The 27,067-nt window shown below is 44.4% G+C and overlaps 1 protein-coding gene across 11 annotated transcripts in view; it reads left to right on the top strand.

The window, feature by feature from the left end:
• Positions 1-27,067, top strand: part of DGKI (diacylglycerol kinase iota) — a 489,355-nt gene that overhangs the window by 73,933 nt on the left and 388,355 nt on the right. Inside the window, exon 1 of one of the 11 annotated variants that reach the window (XM_043871575.1) lies at positions 2,473-3,208. The exons of 9 other annotated variants lie outside the window; for them this stretch is intronic. In XM_043871575.1, the coding sequence (XP_043727510.1) occupies positions 3,165-3,208 (44 nt within the window). In that variant the 5' untranslated portion in view covers positions 2,473-3,164. Of the gene's footprint in view, positions 1-2,472; positions 3,209-27,067 lie in introns of those variants that run through there. One more of the 11 variants, XM_043871576.1, reaches the window with a different exon arrangement.

Here is a 27,067-nt window from a genome sequence, read left to right as displayed (position 1 = left end):
CAGTGACAAAATAAAGAGCCAGTGATGCAACGGTTTCACTTATTGAGAAGTGATTTATAGTTTTGTGAACACAAGGGAAAGGGCTGATTATGATTTCAAAACTCAAGCATCTCTTGAAGCTCCATGGTCAGCAGCATGGCACAGGGGACACTAACAGAAGCTTGAGCATATGAACTGCTCTGGCTGTTGCCGGACACAGGGAGCCAAGTCCATGCGTGTTTATTTGGGCATGTCAGCCAGCTTCTCTTTCTCCCTTTCTCTCTTTTCCCTTTCTTCTCTCCCGCCTCACTTCTTCCCTTCCCTGTTTCTCCTCTCTTTCCTCTTTCCTTTCTCTCTTCCCTTCTCCTTCCCTCCCTTCTCTTGGTTCCTTCATTTCTTTCTCCCCCCCCCCACATTTTCAAAGATTTTTCCCGCAATTGATGATTATTTCATTATCCCCCCTTTACTTTTCTTTTTTTTTTCTTCTCCCCTTGGATTAATCTGCAAAACACTGCCTTCCCATATTCACTGCCCTTTTGCTCCAAGCCTCCCAGCAGGAAACCTGACCCCTCAGATACCTCTCCTTTCTCACAAGGCCGTCTCCTTTATCATTCCTTAAGACATTGATAATCCACTTCCTCTGTTAAATTCCCTCAGACTCATTATTTGCGTGTTTACAGGTGTTTACATACATGTATACTCTTTTTTTAAACTTTTAATTACAAAAATAATAAATGTATTATTCACATTGGGTTTCCCAGGTAGTACAATGGTAAAGAATCTGCCTGCTAGTCCGGGAAATGCAAGAGATATGGGTTCTATCTTTGGGTCAGGAAGATCCCCTGGAGGAGGAGGTAGCAACCCACTCCAGTGTTCTTGCCTGGAAAATTACATGGACAGAGGAGCCTGGTGGGCTTCTACAGTCTGTGTGGTCATTGCAAAGAGTCAGACATGACTGAGCAACTGAGCACACACACATTATTCATATAGAATATAGTATAAAAATGGAAAATCTCTCCTTTAAATGTACCTGCTCCCAAAACACCTCTTTCCCCCAATCCAGAGGTAACTGCACTTAACCATTTGCTGTGTTGTGTGTGCTTCCACATTTTTTCTAAGCATCTGTGAATGCACACACATGCTTACATATAGCAAAATGATGAAAATATTTGCCCACTAGTATGGTGATGATGAAAATATTTGCCCACTAGTATGGTAATGTAAATAAATCCAGAATTCATCACTTAAAAATAGGTTCTATTCTTTAAGTGAACTAAACTATATTTAAATGCCTATCAAGTGATATGTTAGAGGGCAAATCATTCATCATATCATTCTGATAATTTTCAGAGCATTTATGGATTCCTCGTTGGTATGGTGCAGCTGTCTCTAGCTAAGTGATAGCCCTGTATGATCCGTGGGTTGAAATAGGAAACGCATCAGTCTGTTCCACAGTTCACTTGTGGCATTGATAAGTATCAGGTCATTGAGCCCAGGGTTTTGTTACCAGCAGAAGGTAGCTGGACACACACCTGAATGCGTGGACGTGGAGAGCTGGTGCTCTGGCTCCCGGGTGAGGGCCCCTGGAAGCCACCTGCTGTACCTCCTATGCATGATGGGCTCCAGGGGCGTCTGCACTAGCCCTGTGTCCTGGTCCAGTCACCCGCCTCTGAGACCCCCACTGGACAGTGTCGTTGAGTGATCTGTGGGCTTATTAAGTGGGGCATTTCTCTTTCCCCATCTCTACAGAAGTCTTTAAATAGTTTAACAAAGGATGTGGCTGTGGAGTTTCAGTGACTCAGCAGTGAAGAATCTCCCTGCTGTGTAGGAGATGTGGGTTCGATCCCTGGGTTGGGAAAATCCCCTGGAGGAGGAAATGGCAACCCACTTCAGTATTCTTGCCTGGAGAATCCCATGGGCAGAGGACCCTGGTGGGCTACAGGCCATAGGGTCGCTAAGAGTCAGACACGACTGAAGTGACTGAAGACGCACACAGCTGTGCCCGTGAAGAAAATGTGTGTGTCAACCCTGTGTACACCTCACACATGTTAAATTCATTACATGTGCGTATGTGTATACACAAGCATTTATGTATCCATACACCTCAAAGCGCAGGCACAGTTGCTGCTGCTGCCTCTAAGTCGCTTCAGTCGTGTTCGACTCCATAGACGGAAGCCCGCCAGGCTCCCCCATCCCTGGGATTCTCCAGGGAAGAACACTGGAGTGGGTTGCCATTTCCTTCTCCAATGCATGAAAGTGAAAAGTGAAAGTGAAGTCACTCAGTCGTGTCTGACTCTTAGCGACCCCATGGGCTGCAGGCCACCAGGCTCCTCCGTCCATGGGATTTTCCAGACAAGAGGACTGGAGTGGGTTGCCATTGCCTTCTCCGCAGGCACAGTTAGGTAGGCAAGAAATAAGAATGACAGAGGTACCTGGGTAGAAAGTGAGGGAGAAGAGGAAAGACCGCAGGTCCAGAGAAGTGTCCACATTTACCCTCCTGGAATGAGTGTCTCCCTCCCAGACTTGAAGAAAACCCCTTGAGTGTTGTTTCCTCATCAGTCTTCCCAAGGATATTTAGCATTTGCATTTTTCTGAGCACTGAAGACCACAAACTGCCCTGCTGGATCTTGCACTTGGCTCCCCAACTTAGATGAGAAGAACTAATCCTCATTTCCAAGAGCCAAGAAGTTAAAAAAAAAAAAAAAGAAACAAAGAAAAACAGAGAAAGAAAGAAGGAAGAGAGAAGTGAGTCAGAGGACTTCTGCCTGTGCGTCTGAGTCAGCTTAGTGTGTTAAGAAAAAAAAAAAAGAAGCTATGCGTGGAGACCTGCCTGGAAAAACTGCTGAATGGAAAGACTTGAGGATGGCTTATAGACTTTGACAGCAGACTAAGAATTTTCGTGCCTCTTTGGAAATGGTGAGCAGCCACTAATAATGCTCCCGTGACATCACAGAAATCTTGACGCGTGCTTGTCCTGCTCATTCTCTTATGAAGCCCATCCCAGCTCCTTTTCACACAGGCCCTTCGCTTAAGGGGGTTGAGGGAGAAGAGGAGGCAACAAGGCAGGTGGAGGCGCTGGTCTCCCCGACAACCATGTACCTCAACAGTCAGGTGGCCTTTTTGGAGAAGAGGCCATTTGATAAAGGTGCCCTGTGAGCAGTCGGCTACTATCAGCAACTCAGACAATGTGGGACCGCTGGAAAGCAAAACACCCCTGGATGGGGGGAAGGTTGAGTTCAATTTTATTTTTTATTGTGTGTGTGTTGGGGGAGGTGATGATAAATGTGTGTATTGTGGGCACAGATGCAGTTTTATGATATTCATGCACATGAGGGTGAACATTTTAGTTTTGTTTACAGTAGGGGGGAAAAAAACCCTCCACGGTTACAGATTTGATGTGGTAGAAGTTGCACCGAAGCTTCTAGTTTTACCCTGTTTTCACAAACTTGTGACTTTCCGAGGAAAATCTCTGTCTGACTGACCTATTTCAAAAGCAGCTTGGAAAATGGGAGGTTTTTAAAACTGTTTGTAATATGCTTTTCATGTTGCTCAAACTATGACTGTGAATTCTGTTTGATTCAATATTGAACCTGTTGGAGAGTTTAAATACAGTCCACATGCAGGCCTCTATCAAATGCTCTGTGTACTTTAACATTTTGTTTTCATAAAAAGTGGAATTTGTCTTTTTTTTTTTTAATAGTAGCTTCTTTCCCCTCTGATGTTAGTAAATGCACCTCTAAGGCATAGGTGAGCACAGTTACAATCACCCTCTTTCAGTGGCAGCTGGAGATGCCAGTCTGGGGTACAGACCCGCCGGGCAGCATACTCACAGATGTGTTCTTATTACTGGATCGCTCTGTAAAGCAAAGTTCATTTTCTAGAACTAAAATTCCAGTTGCATGTCAAGGATCTTCTTACCAGACCCTAGTAGTATTTTAAAACATGGACCTAAATTACTCACCCAAGAAGTATTTTAAGGTATCCAGTTAAGAAAGTAAGTTTAGTACATCCCTGGTGGTCCAGTGGTTAAGACTCCGAGCTTCCAACGCAGGGAAGGGGTGTGGGTTTGATCCCTGGTTGGGGAAGTTCTGCAAGCCGTGTGGCTCGGCCAGGAAAAAAAAGAAAGTCTAAGTGACTGAAAAAAGTTTGGTAGTGTTTGCACCCCCCAGACTTGCTTACTCATTTGTAAACCTCAGAGGTCTCACCATGTATACTGTCTGTGCATTGAGATGTAGGATTTTTCTCACCTTCTGGACACTCTCCCTGTCATGATAGAAAGAACATGGATTTAGAGTCAGTCTTGAATTTGAATCCCCTTTATGACTTCTGTGGCCTTCAGCAGGTTACAGAGGCTCTGAAGATAATGGCTACAGGTTAGTATTGGAGTGAGGATTAATGCAGCTTAATTTCATAAAACCTCAATCCACATTAAGGATGTGGAAAACATCAGTTTCTCCATTTTTCTTGTTCCCTGATTGTCTTTGTGTGTGTGTGTGTGTGTGTGTGTGTGTTTTCTTTGTGAGCCTTTCTCCTCAGTTTAGATAGAAGGTGATCTTGAAGTATCTGAATCCGGATTCTGCCAGCAGGATTTTTTCTGAATTGCTCTCTTGTCTTGATAAACAGCCACCCATTCTGCCTAGCTTCTGATCAATATCTTGTTTCTCAGTTCCTCTGTGCTCCCCTGGGTGCACAGAGGCCCTGTCACATAGGTGACCCATTAGTTGGGGACCCTTTGGGGTCACTATTTCAGGGCTCCAGCATCTCCTGGGGGTCAGGTCACCTTTGCAGGCGGACTCTCTAAAGCAGTAATCTGTTTTTTTGGCAAAGAGCCTAATAGCATCTTCTCTGCAAGTTAATCATGTTTATTCACTCTGATCAGAGTGGGGATTTTCCCGAATTGTCATGTCTTTGCAGAGTGTTTCCAACCATTATGTGCTATAAATGTAGCATCATTTTATGCTTCTACTTGTTTTTGCTAATATAAGAGAAATCCCGTTATAAATAATTCCAAGGGATTTTGCGGATTATTTCACTGGTTCAAGATAAGAGAATGGTTCCCTAGATCGTGGAGCTGCTGTCATAGATGGAGTCTGTCGATGTAAAATGGGGCATAATGCGATTGCCCTGTGGGCGCCATCCTTGTACAGAATGACGTCTGCTCAGAGAAAGCTAAAGCTAACAGGGGAGCAGGTCTCTGCATCTGGCAGTTCCCCCCATCCTGCGAAATTAGCTCGGAGCATTTCGCCCCACTGTGACACTGACTCACCCATCCTCTGTCCACCCCTGTTGTCTAGTTCTGATGTGCTCTGGCCCCACTAATTCTAGGGCTATACTGGCTTATGCCTCTTTCATCCTAGGAGGAAAGAAAGCTGGTCTTTACTAATAAAAGTGTGAAAACTGAAATGTCACCACTTTCAACACAAACAATATATATTTGTTGACTGTATGACTACAACAACTTGGAATAACTGCCAGCCGTGTTTCCAAATATTTGAGGCCTATTTAAGTAAAGAGACATGAATAATTTGAAACTGGAATCTTTTTTTTTTTTTTTTTTGCATTAGCAACACATGTGATGAAACCTTAAAAACAAATTCTCATTCTTAGGAGTGGTTGCCTCTGGGGAGTAGTATCAGGAGCTGGTCTGGGGACTTAGGCTGTTCATTATAAACCATTCTGCATGCTTTCTTTTGTTAAAATCAGATGTATGTATTACTTTGACTTTTTAAAAAATCCCTCCCTTAAGTAGGCTTAGTTCAAATTTAAGTAAAACTTGCTGAATGCCTTGTGCCAGACATTGTGCTGGTCATCTCAGCTCAGCAACGAATAAGGACCAGCTCTTGCTTGGGAGTTCATAGTCTAGTTGGAGAGACAGAACAGGCCATAGGCATATTAAAATAATATGATGCCAGCTTAGAGGGAGGTAGCCATGGAGTTAAGTGTCTCCCTCCCCAGATATTCTATTAATACATTTGTTTTTAATTTCTGTCTTTATGATGAGTGTATCTGAATAACATTCTAATGATCACAGTTTTGGTTTTAGTGGAAAAAGAATAGATGAAACTTGATCTAATCTTACTCGACATGGAAGTCTCCAAAATGAGTCAGAGAGAGAGGCATAAAACCAGTCATGAGTTTTATTTTGCTCCTTTCTCTCTGGACATGAGTTTAAACAGTGTAAACTGGACCAAAATCATAACTAGGAATAAGGCTGTGCATGTCTCAGGACATTTTTCACTCCCTTAAGCCCACAACTGCCCATTTCTGTGTCCACATGCAGAGAATTTTTAGTGACTTCCAATGATTCTAGTGCACCCAAGAGCAATGCCATCTTATTATTAGAGGGTGTTTCCCAGCTTGAGTTAGAAGCAAGCCGAGCATCTGTCTCAAGCCCTAAGTCCTTCTGGTTTTACTGACAAAGCTTCCAGATTCATCTGGGGTCTGGTAGACAGATTTGAGTAAATCTCTCAGCTTGTTCAGTAGCTCGTGAGGTTCCGCTTTCCTCAAAGAACAAAGCAGCATTACTCTGTATATCGCCAGAGTGTACCGAGTCATTTTGATTTTTAAAATATTGTTGAACTATAGCATTAAAATAGCTTTGAAATAAAGGTTCATGTTTTGTAATATCTAGCTATTCCTCTGTCTTGTTCAAGAGAAAATCTTCAGTTCAGTTCAGTCACTCAGTCATGTCCAACTCTTTGCAACCCCATGGACTATAGCACGCCATCACCAACTCCTGGAGCTTGCTTAAACTCATGTCCATGGAGTTGTTGATGCCATCCAACCATCTCGTCCTCTGTCGTCCCGTTCTCCTCCTGCCTTCAATCTTTCCCAGCATCAGGGTCTTTTCCATTGAGTCAGTTCTTTGCATCAGGTGGCCAAAGTATTGGAGTTTCAGCTTCACCATCAGTCCTTCCAATGAATATTTAGGACTGATTTCCTTTAGGATGGACTGGTTTGATCTCCTTATAGTCCAAGGGACTCTCAAGAGTCGTCTTCAACACCACAGTTCAAAAGCATCAATTCTTTGGTGCTCAGCTTTCTTTATAGTCCAATTTGTACATCCATACATGACTACTGGAAAAACAATAGCTTTGTTAGACTAAAATTTGCTTAATTTTGTACAAAAAGTCATTTTGGCTTAATATTGTGGGTTTGTGATATCCACAGCACCAAAAATATCTGCAGTAGATATGATGCATATCACACAATATGAATCTTTTTTCCCACAAACTAGTAGGTAAATACTTTATTAGGGATTTAAGAAAATGATTTGTATAAAAATGAATGAACATGATTTCAAAGATAAAATATAAATTCAGATAGGAAATAAAAAGCAGAATTATTCAGGACTTCCCTGGTGGTCCAGTGGTTAAGATTCTGTGCTTCCACTGCAGAGGGCACAGGTTTGATCTCTAGTCGGGGAATTAACATCCCACATGCCGTGTGATGCAGAAAAAATGGATCAGAATTATACCAAAATAGAAATTGTTGATCATATAGATTCAACTTCTATGTATTTCATTTAACAATTGCCTTAAATGAATGGAGTATGTAACTGTCTATGTTTTATTAATTCACCCCAAGACTATAAGATGATATTAAATTCTAAATACATAAGCAAACATTAAATACTCCTAAAATATGTTGTTAAAATTCACCTGGGTATAACTAATTACTTTTTAAAGTGACTATTTAGTTTTTATTAACCAGTGAATGGTACTGCTTTCATCTTCACTGACTGATTAGAACTAATTTTTAAAAATTTTTCTTCATTGAAATACAGTTGATTTACAATATTGTGCATGTAATTTCTACTGTATAGCAAAATGATTCAGTTATTATATACAAATATATGTGTGTGTGTGTGTGTGTGTGTGTGTGTGTGTGTAGGCTTCCTAGGTGGCTCAGTGGGTGAAGAATCTGCCTGCAATGCAGGAGACAAAGGAGATGTGGGTTTGATCCCTAGGTGGGGAAGATTCCCTGGAGGAGGGCATGGCAGCCCACTCCAGTATTCTTACCTGGAGAATCCCATGGACAGAGGCGCCTGATTGGCTATAGTCCGCAGGGTTGCAGAGAGTTGGACATGACTGAAGTGACTGACCATGTGCATACATGTGCATGTTATTTATATATATGTGTGTATACATATATAACACATTCTTTTTCCTATTGTTTTCCGTTAGGGTTTATTGTAGGATATTGAATAAGGTTCCCTGTGCTATACAGTAGGACCTTGTTGTTTACCCATTCTATGTATAATAGTTTGCATCTGCTAATCCAGAACTCCCAGTCCATCTCTCCCCCATGTCCCCTCCACCTTGGCAACCATAAGTCTGTAGGGTAATTCTTCATAGCTCACTTTGGTTGAGATAGCTGTTACATTAGCTTCAAATTTTCAGGAACATTTGGGGTCAATATCTTTTTACAGCTCTTCATCCTCAGCTGCCGTAGTTGGATTCTACCTGAAGTGGAGTTGGTCTGCTGTATTTATCGTAACATGCTCTGGCTTCTCCTGCATCTGCTCTTATTTCTCCCTTGAAAGTGGCAGAAGCAGAAAGCGTGACTATTATCATGTAGTATGGCTCCATAATCAGCGTGATGAATCCCTGTGTATAAATGCTTTCTTTTCTCAGCTTTTCCTGACCCACTTTCCATTTTTTTAAGAAGACAAAATTGTCTTTCTGTTCCTCCTGACTTCTTCAGAAATCTCTTACAGTAACTGGTATTTTCATCTTCTGGCACCTCTAACGATTACAGCATGCCTCTCGGGTAGAATACAGAGTGCCCACATGTCATCTTATAAAACAAGTACTTTTCTGCAAGAGTTAGTTTCTCTGGTGAAACCACCATATAGATCATTTAATAGAAAACTCAGAAGATTTGAGAGCACAATTTAACAGCCATTCAATCAAGCCACAGCAATTTCTTTTGTCCCTTCGTGTAAAGGAGGGCTGGAGAAAGGTTTGGCTTGGGAGTTGGAAGGCAAGAAGACAAGGCTTGGGTCTTAGGAGGGAGGGGAGAAAACTCAAGATACCTGGGTGCATCAGAGTGCAACAGGATTTTACCTGGGTGGGCAAGTGGGGGAGGTGGGCTGTGCACCAAGTCTGGTTGCCTCCCTTTCTCCTAGGACATGGCCTTCGCTTACTTTTTGTTTGAAGCAGCTGGAAGGATATTTTTTGTTGTTCTGAGTCAGTGCTTAGCTTTTGAAAAAGCAGCTTGGGGAGAGTCATCTATTGTCATCCCTTCTGGGTTTTAGCTAAGTGTGATAAGGTTACTTAAACATGTGTGTGTTTTTAATGGCTATGAAAATAAACTACTCATGTTCACATGTCTCGCCTCCTCCCCACTGTTAAGCCCTGTGAAGGATGCAGGGAACAGCAACTTTCAGTTCTTCTAGCTGTTCATTCTGGTGTTTGTTTTCCTCTTCATTTTTAAACACCTTGTTTGTGCTACTGTTACTTGATTTGCCCTTTGAAGATACATTATAGTACTGGCTTCTTTCTATGAATGATAAGGTTTGAGACTAACATCCCTGAGTCCCATCTGTCATGCTTTCTCTCCCTCTTTCTTTTCCTCATATATTTACATCAAAGTTTTGGGTTAAATTTAATAATTATACTATTTGTTGTTGTTTAGTCGCTAAATCGTGTCTTACTCTTTTGTGACCCCATGGATTGTAGCCTGAGAGGCTCCTCTGTCCATAGGATTTCCCAGGCAAGAATACTGGAGTGGGTTGCCATTTCCTCCTTCAGGGGATCTTCCTAATCTTCCAGGGATCGAACCTATGTCTCCTGCATTAGCAGGTGGATTCCTTACCAACGAGCCAGGAGGGAAGCCCATATTATTTATACTGTAATGTTATGTAACACTGTAAATAATAGCTGACATGTTGGGCACTTTCTAAATGCAAGACACCTGTTAAGAGCTTTAGACACACAATAACTTACCTTTATAGCAACAGTATCAAGTAGGTACTGTTATTTTTTTCTATTATGCAGATGTGGACATTGAGAAACAGGCTAAGTAACTTTTTCATAGTCATACAGGTTGTAGTTGGTAGATTTCAGATGAAAGGAAACCTGGCTCTAGAATCTGCTTTAAAAATTCTTTTTTGTTGGAGTACAATTGGTTTACAATGTTGTGTTAGTTTCAGGTGCAGTGAAGTGATTCAGTTATACATATGCATATATCTGCTTTTGTTTTTCTTTTTTAGATTCTTTTCCTTTATAGGTCATTACAGAGTACTGGGTAGAGTTCCCTGTGCTATACGGTAGATTCTTATTAGTTTCCTGTTTTACATAAAGTAGTGCATAGATGGGGGCTTCCCTGGTGGCTCAGTGGTAGAGAATCTGCCTGCCAATACAGGAGACTTAGTTTCCATCCCTGTGTCGGAAAGATCCCCTGGAGAAGGAAACAGCAACCCCCTCCAGTGTTCTTGCCTGGAAAATCCCATGGACAGAGGAGACCGGTGGGCTACAGTCCACTGGGTTGTGAAAGAGTTGGGCATAACTTAGCAACTAAACAACAGGAAGTGCGTACATGTCAGTCCCAATCTCCCAATTTATCACTGCTCCCTATCCCCTGGTAACCATGTTTTATTTTCTACATCTGTGATAGAATCTGCTTTTCATTACATACTCTAAGTTACTGTGATTTTGTACATACTGTTCATAAAGGAGTCATATGTGCACTACCACTTTTTTTTCTTTCATTTTAATTACTGTCATTTCCTTCTTTTCACTTGTCACTTTCTTTCTTTCTTTTTTTCTTTTTGGAGCCCCTGATACCTGGAAGTTGGGTGCCTTGAATTGATCTTCTCTTTTACCTTTATCTTCATTATCTTTCGGCCTGCACTTTGGGAGACTGCCTGAATTTTATCTTTTAACTCTTCTGTTGACTTTTTCTTCTGTGATGTTTTTAAATCCCAAGAACTATTTATTTGGGACACACCCCTTTGTTTGTTTGTTTGTTTTCAGGTCCCTCTTCCTGACTCTCTGCTGTGGTCCTGTCTTGTGTATTAGTGATCTCCTTTGTCAGGAGATCTGTGGCACTTCACAGGTCACAGAGATGGGGGGCTCTGAGGAGCTGATGGGGTGCACTCTGAGGGGGGCCCAGGCTTTTCAGTTAGCAGGTCTCACTGTCACATGGTCTGGGATCTGCTGATCTGTCCAGTTGAAGGATCCCGAGTTACCATCACCTGGAAGCTTTTATCCAACATAGAGTCTTCCAGACTTGTTCCTGGGCACATGTGCCTGCTACAGGTGTTGTGGGAGCCAAGCTTGGGGCCACAGACAGAGAGATCTCCTCATGGGTGTTGACTTTCACTTCTCCCTTTTCAGACTCACGTTTACCACTGCACCATCCTCACATTCACACCAGCCCTCCCCACTTGTACCCCCGGTACCTGAAGACCCTCTTTTAATTTCTCTAGAGGGAGAATCTCACGTCTCCTGCACTGTGGGGGAAGGCATGTTCTCATGTTGAGTGCAGGGCAGGCGGGCTGTCTGCACCTCGCCGGACTTCCATGGGGCCACTTCTCATCGCTGAGCCTTGCTGAGGGCTCCAGTACGGACTGGCATCTTCCCTTGGCGTTGCCCTTTGAGAGTTTTAGCTTTGTTCTCATAGGTTGGTAATGACCTGTTTGTGCAATGTCAGTCTTCTGGAAGACTGGTGACATTTCCTTCTTTCCATTATCACCTCTCCCTTTCTCTTTGTCCTTGTGGAACTTCACTTTTTAAATTTAATTGCTCTCTTTACAGTGCATTTTGGGAAGGGAGCAGAGATAAACACCATGTTAATATGGCATGCTTAATGGAAGCCTGATTATATCACTGTTGAAAACCTTTATTTTCTGGAGTTTGCTTCATCTTCCTATTAGGCTAGAACATCCTGCAGAGCAACAGAGTGGGTCCTTCTTCTTCCTGCTGGAGCCTCCCTGAGGTAGCCCTTTCTTTCTTTTCTCTCGGCCTTCTGTATTCCTGTCTTTATCTATAAATGAAAAGGACTGACTGTCAGGATGGAGGAACTAGATCTGACATCCAGGGAAACCTGTGTTCGGCCAGGCTTCTTTTGGCTTTTTGCTTTCAGGCATTGTCTCTGAAAACCTTTCTATATCACAATGAATTACAAATGCCTGATATCAGCTTAAGGTCTAAGTGTAACTTCTCTTAGGAACGAGGATGAGGCTTTGGGAATGAAACTCTAATAAAGACTTTTTTCTTCTTAACCAGTTGGAAGGCCGAACTGCTTTGGGGCTTAAGGGACTTTCTGGTGGTGGTGGTGGTTTAGTCGCTAAGTTGTGTCTGACTCTGGGGACCCCATGGACTGTTAGCCTGCCAGGCTCCGCTGTCCATGGGATTCTCCAGGCAAGAATACTGGAGTGGGTTGCCATTTCCTTCTCCATAAGGGCCTTTCTGGAAATCTCCATATCACACTCTGCCTGTCCTTAGAGCTGGCCCAGGCCTGAGGATGACTTGGCTGAATCACTTAGTTGTGGTGTGATTTAGGGCCTTATTTCCAGGAAGATCCTTGTGTTCACGTCTCACTGCAGAGGGCTGGGGTGGGATGGTTGTAAACTCTGGCAAGGGCATGCTTTCGGCAAGAATGCCCAGTGGAGGACTGTGATCACACAGACAGGACAAGGAGTGTCACTGGTAAAATCATTTTGAGATTCCCAGTTCTTGGACTTGCCCTGGGCAGTCACCTTGCCAGCAGGTTGGAAGAAGACGCGGGAGGCCTATGTATATCAAACTTTAAACAGATGCAAAGCTGGAAAGAATGGTCAATGTAATCATTGACAAAAACCTGTCTCAAAATGATCTAAATACACTGGAATGCTGGGTTAAAAATAAGCAGATGACGGTACAAAGAGATAAATGTAAAATGTTATTTGGGAGTTTAAAAAAAATCGATGATGATAATGGGAGGGAAAAAAAATTTACTGGCAGTAGTTCTGGTAGAGAAAAGACATTTAGGTTTTATTTGACTGAAAGCTCAATATAAGCTGCTAAATCTGGGGAGGCAACTAAAAAGCGGCATTAATGGAACCATAATGTATTGATCCTGGGAGGTAACACCCTGTTTGATGGTTAGACTCACCTGAAGGCTCGTGTTTGTGTATCTTTTATTCAGTTCAGTTCAGTTCAGTTCAGTTGCTCAGTCGTGTCCAACTCTTTGCGACCCCATGAATCGCAGCATGCCAGGCCTCCCTGTCCATCACCAACTCCCGGAGTTCACCCAAACTCATGTATCTTTTATTAGATGGAGCAAAATGAGAGTTTGCCAGAGAAGGGGCAATTAGCAAAGGGCCTGAGGGTCTGGAAGCAGCATCTCGGGGGAAACCATTGATGGAACTGGTATTTAGATGGGCAGCTGTCTTCTACTTGTTAGCTGCAAAACTTTAGGCGAGTTACTACCTGTTCCTCAGTGGCAGTGTGTGTGCAATGGAGAGAGGAGAGCGTTTCTGTGTGAGGTGAGGAGGGGAGCATGGCAGGAAGTGTTGGACGATGAGATGGGAGAGAAAGGACGTGGGGTGGGGGGAGACTGTGACTGTCTCAGGGTAAGGAATCTAAAGTTTATCCTGTGCTGCTGGTAGCTTGTGTGGTCACTCTTATTATCTTCCAAATCGGGATGTTGATAGCAAAAGGGGGTGCTTGTTAAATACACCAGGACAATAGATGTAAAACGGGACTGTGGCTGGTACCCCAGGCAAACCTGGAGGAGAGACCATCCTTGTCATGGGTGCTATTAGACAGGAAAATGGCCTTTTGGCTGGTAAGGGACCTGCCCTTGGAGGCACTTCAAACTTGGATGTCCTTCTGTTATGGACCAGCATGTCTGCCATGGGTAGAAGTGAACTAAATGCACTTTTAAGAACTTATTAACCACTGCTGCAAGTGAGATGCTCTGTTGGGGGTATCTGAAGCAAGTTAAACAGAAACCATCCTGGCTTTCCCCAAATTCTTTTAGATGTGCATGTTTGGCAAAAAGTTGGGGGAAAGTTCCTTCTGAATTACGAAACTAAAGTGTGAAAGTCTGTTCACTGGGAACAATAATTCTAGTGTCCTTCAGGGAGCACCTTAAAAATACTGATTCCCCGGGGTGCCACCCTGAACTTGTGTAGTCAGAACAGGGGCGGGGCATCTTAAGAAACGTGAGCTCTGCTAGGGTGACACCATCTACATCGGAGCTGAGCAGCAAAACACATTTATTAAATACTTGCTGGACCCGTGCTAGGACCCCATCAGAGTCGACCCAGGAGCCCTCAATTGGCACCTTTAGAGGCTTAAAAATCAGCGTTTTGATGATAATATAAACACAGAGCAAATGCCGAAGCGAGTAGATGGCCAGTCACTTATTTAGAGCTCTGGTCCTCAGACTGCTCTGTCCTTCTGGTCAGACGTATCACAGCTCACTTCCATCACTGTTACACTAGGCTGACAGTTGCTTCGTGGTGGGTAGAGGCCTTCCCGGGGACCAGGGGCAAACAGCACGCGTGTTGTGCCAGCCGTTCCCATGGAGAAGAGTAGCTCCTCTCGGATAGGCAGGTCCCTGAAAGTAAACACCCCTGCAGGTCAGGGAGGAGCCCTTCTCTCCCCTCTGACTTCCCTCCCACTCCCACTGAGTCACCGCTGTGCCCAGGAAACGGTCAGTGGGCCTCGTGACATGTAAGGGCCACTAGTCCAGGGGCTCCTGAAATGGAGATGCTCAGTGATCCTCTCTTGTGTGACAGTAGCTCTTCTTAGGAAGGAAGAAGTCTGCCCTGTGAGAATGGGTGACCCCAGACCTGAGAATTCTGTGCTTTCTAGTTTTCCAAATGGAAGGATTTTCTCTTGGAGGCAAGAGGGAAGTGTGAAAGGGGATTTGAGAAAAAGGTTAAATTTACTGAAGAAAATACAGTTCCCATGAAAGGCAGATCAAAATTCTTGGGCTAATTATAATATAGTTTCTATTTCAGAGGACTAAAAAATATGTGCTGTTTTTTTCTTGAAACTTGCATCCACCTCAACAACCATAGTCATGTAGAAAGGTTTAAGAATCACGGGCGCCTCCCAGGTGATGACTGAGCAGCTGACTCCTTTGACGACTCATGTTCCTTCCTCTCTTCCATGATTTAATCTACCCAAGTCCGATTTGAGCCCAGTAAGAAGTGAGGTCATTGAAGGCCTGCATACCTTGTGTAAGAGCTAATATACATTTCAGCTGTTTCCGTGTCTACAACCAGAAACAGGAAGCAAAAAATCATAACAGGAGCCGAAAGCCAAGAAAGATTTGAGTGTTTCCATCACAGTTGTTCCTTAGAATGCCTCCAGATATGGGGGGCCCAGTATATGGGGGCATGCACATGAAAAACCAGTTGACAATAGAAGGTCAGTTGATAGAGGCCATCAATGGCAGGGAATGGAGAGAAGGGCTATGTATTTTCTGGTTGAAATAAGAATTAAGTGCAGCAGGATTTGCCCGCTGCCTAGAAACTATACCCAGTTCATCTTCTCTTTAAATTCTTGGCTTCTAGGCCATATCTGAGAGCTCTTGGCAAGGTCTGACCCTAACAGGTCTGCTTCTGCCAATGCCTCACTCTGTTGTCTCTCTCTCTCTTTATTTTTTTTTGCTTTATTTTCTGCAGAGCATCTTTGCTTTCCCATGATTCAAGAGGGCATCCTTTACTCTTTTAGTCACACAATGTGAAACTCACATCGAATGTATAAGGAGGGTAAGATTTATAAGCAGTTTTCAACAGCTCTTATAGGGGAATCCTGCACCGCTGTGCTTGATTGATGGAATTCGTCCTACCACTGGATTCCTGACATTGTTCTGGACTCTCTTATCAGGGATCCCATGCTAAAAATTACTCATAATAGATTGAGGGAAAAAAAGCCTAATGGTAGTTTCAGTAACAGGTACTATTTACAGGTGCCTTTGTATGAACACATTGATATCCTTTTGGGGGGCTGCACGGGGTCTTTGTTGTGGCACTGGGCTTCTCTCAAGTTGCAGTGCAAGGGGCTGCTGAGTGCTTGGGTTCAGTAGATGCTGGGTGCAGGCTTAATTGCCCTACAGCATGCGGGATCTTAGTTCCCTGACCAGGGATTGAACACATGTCCTCTGCATTGGAAGGCAGATCCTAACTATTGGATCCACCAGGAAAGTCCCTAACACATTGGTATCTTTAAGCGCTTCTGAAAACGGCATTATTGGTGCTCTTGTTTTAAATTGAGGCTCATAGAGGGTAATAGTCTTGCTCAGGGGTGCAAAGCTACTAGATAATAAAGCTTGGATTCTTAGTTTTGGTCTTTCTGACTCCAGAACCTGTGTGTGTACCTCTCTGAAAAAAATCAATAAATGATTTATTTGTCCAAGTCTTTAAAGGACATGGCAAGATACACCCCCCAGTGACCATAGGAAAAAGCTAGTCTTAGTTCTGTTTTTTTTCAAATTCTCTCCAGATGAGGAAGGCGTAAGCAGACACCAGCCTGAGCTACATGATTCAAGCCCTGTGGCCTGGATGAATTACATTCTAGGTTACAGAGAGAAGCTATTGAATTACAATTTAGAATCTTCAGAGAATCGTGGATAACAAATGGGACAGGAGCTGGAAAGCTGAGATAGGCAAACATTTTCTAGGTTTTGAAAAATGGGAGGACAATAGATGAGAGAGCCTGAGATCATTTCCATAAAGCATTCTTGAACAGGTTATGAAACAGACAATTTGTGAGTGCTTGGATAGGAAAACTGAGTGGTCCCTAAGTGCAAATATCAGCTCACTGAGACTATCTTGCCTGAGTATCATAATTTCTTTTCAAGAAAGTTCAAAGTTGCGAAGACTTAAGAAAGTAAATACAGCGGATATGGTATATCTGCGCTTCAGCAAGATGTTTGATAGTGTCTGCGTCAGTTCTCTTTCCACCCAGAACTTCCTGGACAATATCAATAAATGCAAGCTGTATAAAAGGATGATCAGATAGCATCACCCCTGTTTGAATGACTTCTCCAGGGTCCTTACAGCCAATACCTGACCTGCACACAGATAGATTTCTCCCGTGGGCTCTGCATTGAAACTTTTGATCATAACTTAGATGAGGATAAAAAGAACACGGAGAGCAAAATTTTACGTGATCTGAAGTTAGAAGGGATAATGAGGACTTTGTTTGAAATAATAAGGTTTCAGAGAGGTCCGAATGGTTGAGAGAATGGAGCTAAGTCCTACTGAGACCATTCTTTGCCACTCCATCGACAATATAAAGTTCCCTGGTTGCCAGGAGTTGGACTGGTTGTTGGGTTTGGGAATCATAGCCTGTAGAAGGAGAATAAGAAGCAGACAGTGTCTTTAGTAGGGGGTAGATGAGGATAAGCCAGGATGCTGGAGGGGCCCAGAGGAGATGAACTTCATGAAGGCTTGGGTGGGTGGGGCTGAGGAGAACTATTGAACCAAGCACAGCCTCCTGGAGAAGGTGCTCTTTGAACAGTTTTGAAGAATGAGAAGGAGTTGGCTGTGTGATCAATGTTGGGCTGAGGGGTTTCACATTTAGGGAGCAGCATTTAAAATTGTGCAGTGACCAGGAGCAGTGGGACTGGGTGTTAGACAACATGGAAAACCAGTTGATAGTGGCCATCAGTGGCGGGAGACTAGAACAGAGAGGTGTGTTGTATACTTGCCTCACTTTTTTGTTCCATGTTGCTGGATTATAGAATATGAGAGACCTTAGGAATTCTCTGAAGAAGAACAGCTGTAACACAAAAGGCACACTCTGTGATCTTAGCGTCCAGCCTTTTCCAAACTCACTGACCATGACAATCACTGGTCACTTGTTAAAAATGCTGTCTCTCTTGGAGATCTGATTTCTGTTAGAGTGGGACACATGTATTTATTTAAAAAAAAAAAAAACCAGTTAAGTTTGGGAAATACTGCTAAAGGTCATGATGAGCTATTTAAGATTTAATACAAGGAAGAAACACTGTTCTATTGGCATTAAAATGGGTTGTTCTGGCAACAGTGAAAGGAATGATTTCAGAGGGGTTGTTGTTGTTCAGTCGCTAAGTTGTGTCAAACTCTTTGTGACCCCATGGACTGCAGCACGCCAGGTTTCCCTGTCCTTCGCTGTCTCCTAGAGTTCACTCAAACTCCTGTCCATTGAGTCAGTGATGCCATCCAACCATCTCATCCTCTGTCGTCCCCTTCACCTCCCGCCTTCAATCTTTCCCAGCATCAGCGTCTTTTCCAGTGAGTCAGTTCGTCCCATCAGGTGGCCAAAGTAGTGGAGCTTCAGCTTCAGCTTCAGTCCTTCCGATGAATATTCAGGGTTGATTCCCTTTAGGATGGTCTTGTTTGATCTCCTTGCAGTCCAAGCGATTCTCAAGAGTCTTCGCCAGCACCATAATTCAAAAGCATCCCACTTGAGAGGGGTAAATACTTGTGATAATCTAGGCCTGAAATAATGAGTCCCTAGAAAAGGTCATTAAAAGTAGACAGTTTAGATGGGCTTGTGAGAGACTGAAGTAAAGGTAATTGGATTTGCTTCTTACCTGGATGGAAGGGATGAGGAAAACCACTTTTCTGGCTTGGACTACTGCATGCTGTCATTCACTGGGCTAGGATACGGTAGACAGAGAGTTCTGCTTTGATTAAACTCATTTCAAGTTGCTTATGAAATATGCAGGTGGAGATACCCAGGTAGATAGATATATAGGTCTGGCATCTAGCAGAGAAGTTTGGCTGAACACAGAGATTTGATGCTTGACCATGCACCATGGTGGTTAACACCTTGGATATAACTGAGTTTGCATAGGGATCATGTCTAAAGTCAGAAGAGCAGAGGTCCAGAGCAGAACTCTGTGAGTCATTCAGAAAGCTGGTGAGGTATTCACAGAGGAATAGGGGAAGGAGGGGATGAAGGAAAAAGTGGGAGTGGGCTTCAAGAAGAGGATGAGCAGCAACTCTGAATGCTGCGAGGGCTTCAGGTAATAGCAATAGTCAACAGTGATTATTCAAGTGCTTTCTATGAATGGACACTACCTGGTTGTTTTACATGTATTGCCTCATTTAATCATCATCATAACTCAGTGAGGTGGGTGTTGTTACTGTGCTGTTTGGTCACTAAGCTGGGTTCCTCTGTCCATGAGATTCTCCAAGCAAGAGTAGTGGAGTGAGTTGCCATGCCCTTCTCCAGGGGATCTTCCCAACCCAGGGACTGAACCCACATTTCCTGCATCTCCTGCACTGCAGGTGAATTCTTTACCCACTGAGCCACCTGGGAAACCCACTAACATGAGAAACTTATGCAAAAGACTATCTCACATATCACAGGATTCAGGATAGATAATATCAACCTTGTGGGGCCAAGGCGATTGAGCAAGGCTTACCCACAGCTAATTATTTTTATGAAATCCAATAAGGACTTCTGAATTCAGTGTCAGAAAACAGAAGAAAAAAATAGGTGGAGTTAGGAGTTGCTTTGGTGCTTCTCCTGAAAATAACTGTCATATATTCCAGAAGTTTTCCTATCCACATCTCCTCCCACCTCATTCATGTCTCCTGCATTGCAGGCAGATTTTCTTTACCACTGAGCCACCAGGGAAGCCCTGGGGAGTGGTTAATACCGCAGTGAAATCAGAAGAAACTGAGGCAACAGAGCTGAATAACTTGGTTAACGCCATCCAGCTGATACATGCTAGGGCCAGAGTTGAAAATCAGTAAAAGGACTCTGGAGTCCTGTGTATTAACTATCACATCCACTCTGTTAGCCATCACTTCCTCCTTAGGAAGTGCAAGGGCTGAAAGACTGAAGAGTTTCCACTGAATTTGACAATAGAAAAGTCCTTCATAACCTGGGCTTTGCCTTGGTCCTGGAGGAAACCATTGTTCCTGGGTTGAATGCAACGCAAGGAAATAGAGACAGGAAGGGGAGATGGCTTTCTAAAAGGAGGACGAGTGGGCAGGAATTAGAGGGTAATGTGAAGTCAGAAGGGAATTTTGTCTTAAGATGGGAAATTGTGTTTACATGCTGAGGGGAAAGAGTAAGTAGAAAGAAATTGGTTTAAGATTAAGGAGACTGAGGAAATGTTGGTTGAATTAAGAGTTCTCATCACAAAAACAGAAGAAAGAAACAATAGAAAAATGCAACTATGTGAGCTGATGGCTGTGCTCATTAGCTTGATAGTGGTGATTATTTCAGGGTGTATATATGTATCAGAACATCAAGTTGTACACTTTAAATATATACAATTTTTGCTTGTCAGTTACAACTCCATGAAGTTGAAAAAAGAGACCCCCAAGGCGGCAGGAGATTACAGAATCCAGGGCAGCCTGAACGGCATTGGCCTGGACCAGAGGAGGAGTTGTCATCCCTCTAACCTGGAGGGATGAGGGATGTCACATGAGGATGTGGAAGGGAGGTGAGGGGCAGTCTGTTTAAAATAGGGCACAGTGTCTTATTCTGGGCACTGCTTGCTGGGTGCACTGGCATCAGCCAATCTCAGCAGGCCTGTCAACCAACTTTTCTAGACACCAGCCCCTTTTTGTCAACCCACTGAACTCATCCCTTCTGGCTTCTTTTCCTCATTTCCTGCTCTACTTCTAGAATTTGTGTAGAACCTTCATTTTCAGTCACTGGTTATTTCTGTCATGAGTGGTACTTTTCCATTTAGGAGCATGAAAGAAAACCCTCCTGGTAAAATCTGGTGGGCTGGAGGGATGGGAAGTGAGCAACTGGTCACTGTCCATTCCTTTCATCCCCGAGGAGACGAAGGACCAGCCCTGAGGATGGTGAGGGAGGGAGGGAGGGAAGCCCTGAAGGACACGGAGCTGGGGCCACCAGGAGATAGGCTGGAGGGAAGAAGTCAGCCTGTTTAACAAGCAAAGCAGACAAAGATTAGAGTAACCATGGCAACAGGCTCCCGGCTGAGGCACTCAGGATTTGGGGAGGAGGCAGGGAGGTGGAAGGAGTTGGCTGGGTATGAGCCCAGAGTTTTAGAAAATGCCATGCCTCCCTTCAGGGCTTCTTGGCTGTTAAAGAAATCACCATAGTCACCAACAGAACCTGGAAGGGAAAAGAGGTGGGGTGGGGCCAGCTGATTCAGGGAAAGGGAGTCAGACCCCCGAGGACAAGCAAGGATCTGGCTGGGGGTACAGAAGAGGACTGGGTGTGGTCAGCTTAGAGAGTGTGTGTGTGTTGGTGAGGCTACATTAATGCAGCCTTTTGGCCCAGCCCAGGTCTGTAATTACCTAAGGATTCCTTGAAAGTCTTTTGTCCTTCTGTGTCCAGCCACTTTCTAGCTGCTTGAGACTCTGTCAAGTCCAATGCAGATTTTTTTTTTTCCACTGTTCACAGTTTCTTTTGTTGGAGGATAATTGCTTTCTGTGCTGTGTTAACACATGCTGTGTTAGTTTCTGCAGTACTGTGAAGTGAATCAGTTATATGTATACTTATGTCCAGTCCACCTCGAACCTCCATCCCACCTGCACCCCACCCCGGCCCTCTAGATCATCACAGTGCACTGAGCTGAGCTCCCTGTCCCCCTGGCTTCCCTCTTAGCTCTCTATTTTACACATGGTAGTGTATATGGGTTTTCCTGGTGGCTCAGGTGGTAGAGAATCCACCTGCATTGCAGGAGACCCAGGTTCAATCCTTGGGTTGGGAAGATCCCCTGGAGAAGGGAACGGCTACCAACTCCAGTATCCTTGCCTGGAGAACTCCATGGACAGAGGAGCCTGGTGGGCTACAGTCCATGGGGTCACAAAGACGCGGACACGGCCGAGCGACTGACACAGTGTATACTTGGCAATCCTAATCTCCCAGTTCATCCCACCCTCTCCTTTCCCCCTGTGTCTACATGTCCCTTCTCCACGGCTGCGTCTCTATTCCTGCCCTGAAAATTGTTTCATCTGTACCATTTTTCTGGATTCCATGAATTTTTTTAAAAATGTGTGAATGCAGCTGTCCCTTTCTGAATAGGATCAGAACACCTAAATAGGAAAGGTAAGAAATTGTCATGATTACAAGTGAGGCCTGTAGCTTAACTATCTCCTCATCACACCCCATGTAGTCTCAGAAAACATGGCACCAGCACCTCTGCCGGGGAGGGACCTCTCAGATCTCCTCTCCGTCTAACAAAGCACATTGCAAACAGGGCTTTGAGAGTCCACTCCCATCCTCCCTTTCTAACAGACTTTTCCTTTCAAGCTCTCTGTATGGAAACTCATGCTGGATTCATCCCTGGGATGGGTGGTGGCCCCAAGTACACAGTGAACCTCAGGGAGATCTGAGAGTCCCAAGCCTCACTCAGGCACTTTTAGAATCATGTTGTTGTCACAGACTTGACTTTCACAGATGGTGTCACTAGCAAAATTTTGCAGTTTTTATTGGGTAGGTGGTGGTAAAGTGGATTTCTATCTATTTCCAAATCTCTTTACCTCCAAACAACCAGGTATAGTTCTAGCTATTGGGAAAAGAAGGTTCTTTTGCACAAAGGATAGTTGAAACAAGAGGTATGGTACTTGAGCTCACTGTTCCAAGCTGTAATAAACAGCTGTGAAAAGAAAAAAGGTAATGAGGACTGAGGTCTCCAGGAGGCGAGATCTATCTCCAGGCGGAGAGAGGATATGCACAATTCTTCAGTTTTGCAATAAACCTAAAACTCTTTTTTTTTAAACTGACATCTGCCAGAAGAGGATATCATGTTCTTCTCAGCTATGTTATCACTCGTAAGCATGTAGGTCTGTCCAGCAGTGATGCAGAGTTCCCAGAGCCCCAGGGAAGCAGGCTCTACATTGAGATTGTGTTGGTGTAGAGAGATTTTCTGAGCCAGTGACTTCATTCTGGCTTCATGTCATCAGTACCAGCCAGAGGGGATAAAACCATGTGCAGCTGTACCCCACATTTGTGGGAAAACAAGGAAGACCCAGATATAAAATGAGGTCAGGCGATTTCTTTTAAGTGGGAACTGCATTAGGAAAATTGAAGGGGGTTTGGGGAGGAATCCCCAAATGGAGAAATGGTTCTACAGTTGAGTATGAAACAGCTTGATTTACTCACATGGTCACCTCTTGCAAGGAAACCATCTCATTGCACAGGCGTACATGCACATACAAACCCCCACACAACCTCCACATGTGTAAATGCCCACCTGTCAACTCAGATGCAAACAGGAAATTCAGCTTTACTCATTTCATGTACTAGTTCATTAATTCATCTCACAGGCATTTACTGAACATTTACTGTGGCTGGATCCTGTTCTAGACCAAGAGGAGGAACACAGAAGTGGGTAAGACATTGTTTCTGCCCTCCAAGAGTTTATAGTTAGCTGGCAAGAAGGCTATGTGAACATACACTGGATTATCAGATGGTGGGTGCCGTCATAGATGGATCGTTGTGCGAGTGGTAGGAAGGATGACCAGCTCTCTCCAGAGTGAGAGGACAGGAGACTGAGGAAGATGGATTAGACTGCTTGTGCTGCCATCATGAAACACCATAGACTGGCTGGCTCCAGCCACAGAAATTTATTTTGTCACAGTTCTGGGGGTTGGAAAACCCAAGACGATGGTTCCAGTAGGGTCAAGAGCTCTCCTGCTGACTTGCAGAAAAGACCTTCTTGCAGTGGTCTTTTCTCAGTGTGTGCACACGATGGGAGGTGGGGAGGAGAAGAGAGAGAGTTCCCTTGTACCTCTTCCTTTTAATGTTATGGGATCATGGGCCCCACTTTTACTATCTCCTGCATGCATGCTAAGTCACTTCAGTCGTGTCTGACTCTTTGAGACCCTATGGACTGGAGCCCGCCCGACTCTTCTGTCCGTGGGATTCTCCAGGCAAGAAGACTGGAGTGGGTTGCAGTGCCCTCTTCCAGGGAAGCTTCCCCACCCAGAGGTGAGTCCATGTCTCTTGCATCTGCTGCATGGGCAAGTGGATTCTTTACCACTAGCGCCACCGAGGAGGCCCTTTATGACCTCACCTAACCTTAGGGCTTCCCTGGTGGCTCAGAGGGTAAAGTGTCTGCCTGCAATGTGGAAGACCTGGGTTCGATCCCTGGGTGGGGAAGATCCCCTGGAGAAGGAAATGGCAACCCACTCCAGTATTCTTGCCTGGAAAACCCCATGGACAGAGAAGCCTGGTGGGCTACAGTCCATGGAGTTGCAAAGAGTCAGACACGACTGAGCGACTTCACTTTCTTTCACTTCAACCTTCATTACTTTCTTAAAGGCCCCATCTCCAAATATATGCATGCTGAGAGTCAGGCCTTCTGCATATGAATTTGGTCCATAACGGATGGCTTCATGGAGCAGATGACAATTGAAATATATCTTAAAGAGCTAGTTAAAGGAGAGGTGGATGCATTCCTTCCCCTCAAAAAGAATAGACGGGAAGGGATGGAGGAGCTTTCTGCCTTTCAGTTCAGTTCAGTCGCTCAGTCATGTCTAACTCTTTGTGACCCCATGGACTATAGCATGCCAGGCCTCCCTGTCCATCACCAACTCCCAGAACTTACTCAAACTCATATCCATCGAGCTGGTGATGCCATCCAACCATCTCATCCTCTGTCTTCCCCTTCTCTTCCCGTCTTCAATCTTTCCTAGCATCAGGGTCTTTTCCAACGTCAGTTCTTCACATCAGATGGCCAAAGTATTGGAGTTTCGGCCTTTGGGAGACCACAAATAGCTTAGGAAAGCTAGCAGGTGGGAGGGAAATGTGAGAAGGGACGTATCCGAGGGCTTCGGTTTACTTTGTAGTTGGTGTGGAGCCGCTGATTAATCTTACAGCAGGAGCGGCGTGTTCAGCAGGAAGAGCCGGGTTGTCCTAAACCAGCCTGGCAGCTGCAGGAGGGGAGACGGAGTTGGCTGGGTTTAGTGTCTAGATGCAGGCAAGGGAGAAGAGGGGAGCATCAGCCTAATTTCCAGTTCTTGGACTGAATGATTTGTTCTCCTAGGAAGCCCAGGTCGGGGGACTGATAGTGGTAGTTTTAGACATCTTGCACTCCACTTGTTCCCTTCTAGCTGTCCGGAGAGAGGTCTCAGACAGAGATGGACAGTTAGGTCTCCTCATTGCAGGGGAGTTGCTCCAGCATGCAGTGGGTGACTTCTAGGGAAATCATGGAAGGAAGAGAGGAGGGCTGAGCACACATTCCCAAGAGTTAAGGAAGGAGACGAGAAGCCTGGGAAAGAGAGGGGATCAAAGGAGCAGGAGTGAATCATGTAGGGAAGTCAGAGGAGGAAACTGTGGTCAAGAGAAAGATGTGGTTACCCGAGATGGTAGCTGCAGATGGTACTGAGAGGTTGGTAGAGTCTCACCTTTAGAGTCTCGCTTTGTAATAGAGTCACAGAAGGGGTGACTTTGGTGGGAGGTTTCCCCGGAGTGGGGAGGAGAAACCTGCAGACCTCCTGGGTGAAGTGTTAAATGGGAGTGGAAGAGAGTGTGGGTACCCAGGAAAGGGAGGTTGGGAGAGTCAGAGGGCAGTTCTCCTTCCTCTGAGATCCTGGAAGGAGGCTTATTGATGAACTCCAGAAAAGCAAGAAATACAAAAGGGAGATATTATAAAGTAAAGAAATAAACAAGCAGGTTATATATACAGAAACATGTCCAAAATATAGGGAGCCCACATGTTTGAGAGAGAAAGAAGCTAGGTAGGTGGATTCGACTGAGAGGAGGGGAAAACTGAAGGAGGGTAGGTTGTGAGAAAGGGAAGAGAGAGGGGAGGGGAGGAGAGAGATGTTGAGCAAATAGTCTTATGAACACTATATCAATCAGCTCAAATCTACTCAATGTAGTTTCTGAGGGAAGTTCATTTTAGAATTGAAATTTAAATAATAATAAAAAAAAAACCTCCGCAAGTCTGAATACCTAGTCTTTCAGATCGTAGAGATGGATGAAGTTAAATAGCTCTTTTAAGAGCAGCACTGCATGGAAAATAACTAGGTTTACCCAGCTAAGTTTAGCATATAAAGCCCTCGACTGAATGGCTTCTTTGTCAACCTCAGGCTGGAGGAGTTCAATTCCTTTTTATTTGGTGAATTCCTTAATTGGATTTTGTTTGCCGATCTTACTTTCTCACATTGTAAGGTTTTAATAAATCATTATAATCATTCCCTTATGTCTTGCAAAAATAACCTTTCTGATGGCTCCCGAATGATTTTTTTCTTCCCCCCTGTGTTTGCATCATGGGATTATTAGTGTAGCTTTCAGATGAATCAGAAAAGGGCTGTGCAGCCAAGGGTGAATTTCCATTGTCTCCTAGGTGTGAACTCAGGGCATGTTAACCGGGAGCCCTGAGGTCGTGCCTGACGGGGAGGGCGCAGCGGGTCTTGGCGTTATTATCTCTTGTCTGGGTTACTGATGAGATGCTCTGTTTGGAAACAGGCGAGAGATCTCCTATCTGCTTGGCTATTAAGGCCTCTGCAGGAAACAGGTTTATTAGTGATGTATGTACGCTGGTGACTCTTTTGCTTCCTTGGCTCTGATGCTGTTCTGCCACTTACTGTTGGTAACTGACTGGGTTGAGGAAGAACTTCTGATTTTGTTTGACTGCAGTGCTTGGTGAATGTCTGGCTCAAGATACACCTGTCCTACGAACCTTCCCCGATGGACCTCCCTTTGTAAGGCTGAGGGGCTCTCTCGGTCATGCGTTTAGGAACTGGACAGTGGACCCAAGCCTTTCCCTTCACATTTCCAGTGTTTTCCAGCTTGCTGCTTTGCTTGTCAACCCCAACGCTTGGAGTTTATACGGTTCACTTCTGCGAGCCTGAAGTATAGTGATTTCTTACAGTGATTGCAGTTGGTTGTGTCTCTCTCTAGTTTCTGTCCACTTTCTTTTTCATCTGCTGTTTTCCAGGACACTTCTGTGAAGGGGGCCAGGAGAAGGGTGACTTTCCCCAGGGCCTGACAGCTTTCACGGCCGGAGCTTTGGGGGAGCTGGGGTTACTGTGGAGGATGGGCAGTCATAAGATTTTTCAGACTAGACTTGTTTATTTGGCAGTTCAATGCCCTCAGAGAATTAAGAGCATTCAGGCTGATTTGTTTCCAGTTTGTTCCGTGAGTGAGTAACCAAGACAAAGATCTCAATATAGACACAGAAGTAATACTAAAGCCTGAAAAGCTTCATA

Source organism: Cervus elaphus, chromosome 18, assembly GCF_910594005.1.
Source record: "Cervus elaphus chromosome 18, mCerEla1.1, whole genome shotgun sequence".
NCBI classification, from domain to species: Eukaryota; Metazoa; Chordata; class Mammalia; order Artiodactyla; family Cervidae; genus Cervus; species Cervus elaphus.
Note: the sequence above shows the minus strand (reverse complement) of the source record. Positions and strands in the feature narration are given on the sequence as shown.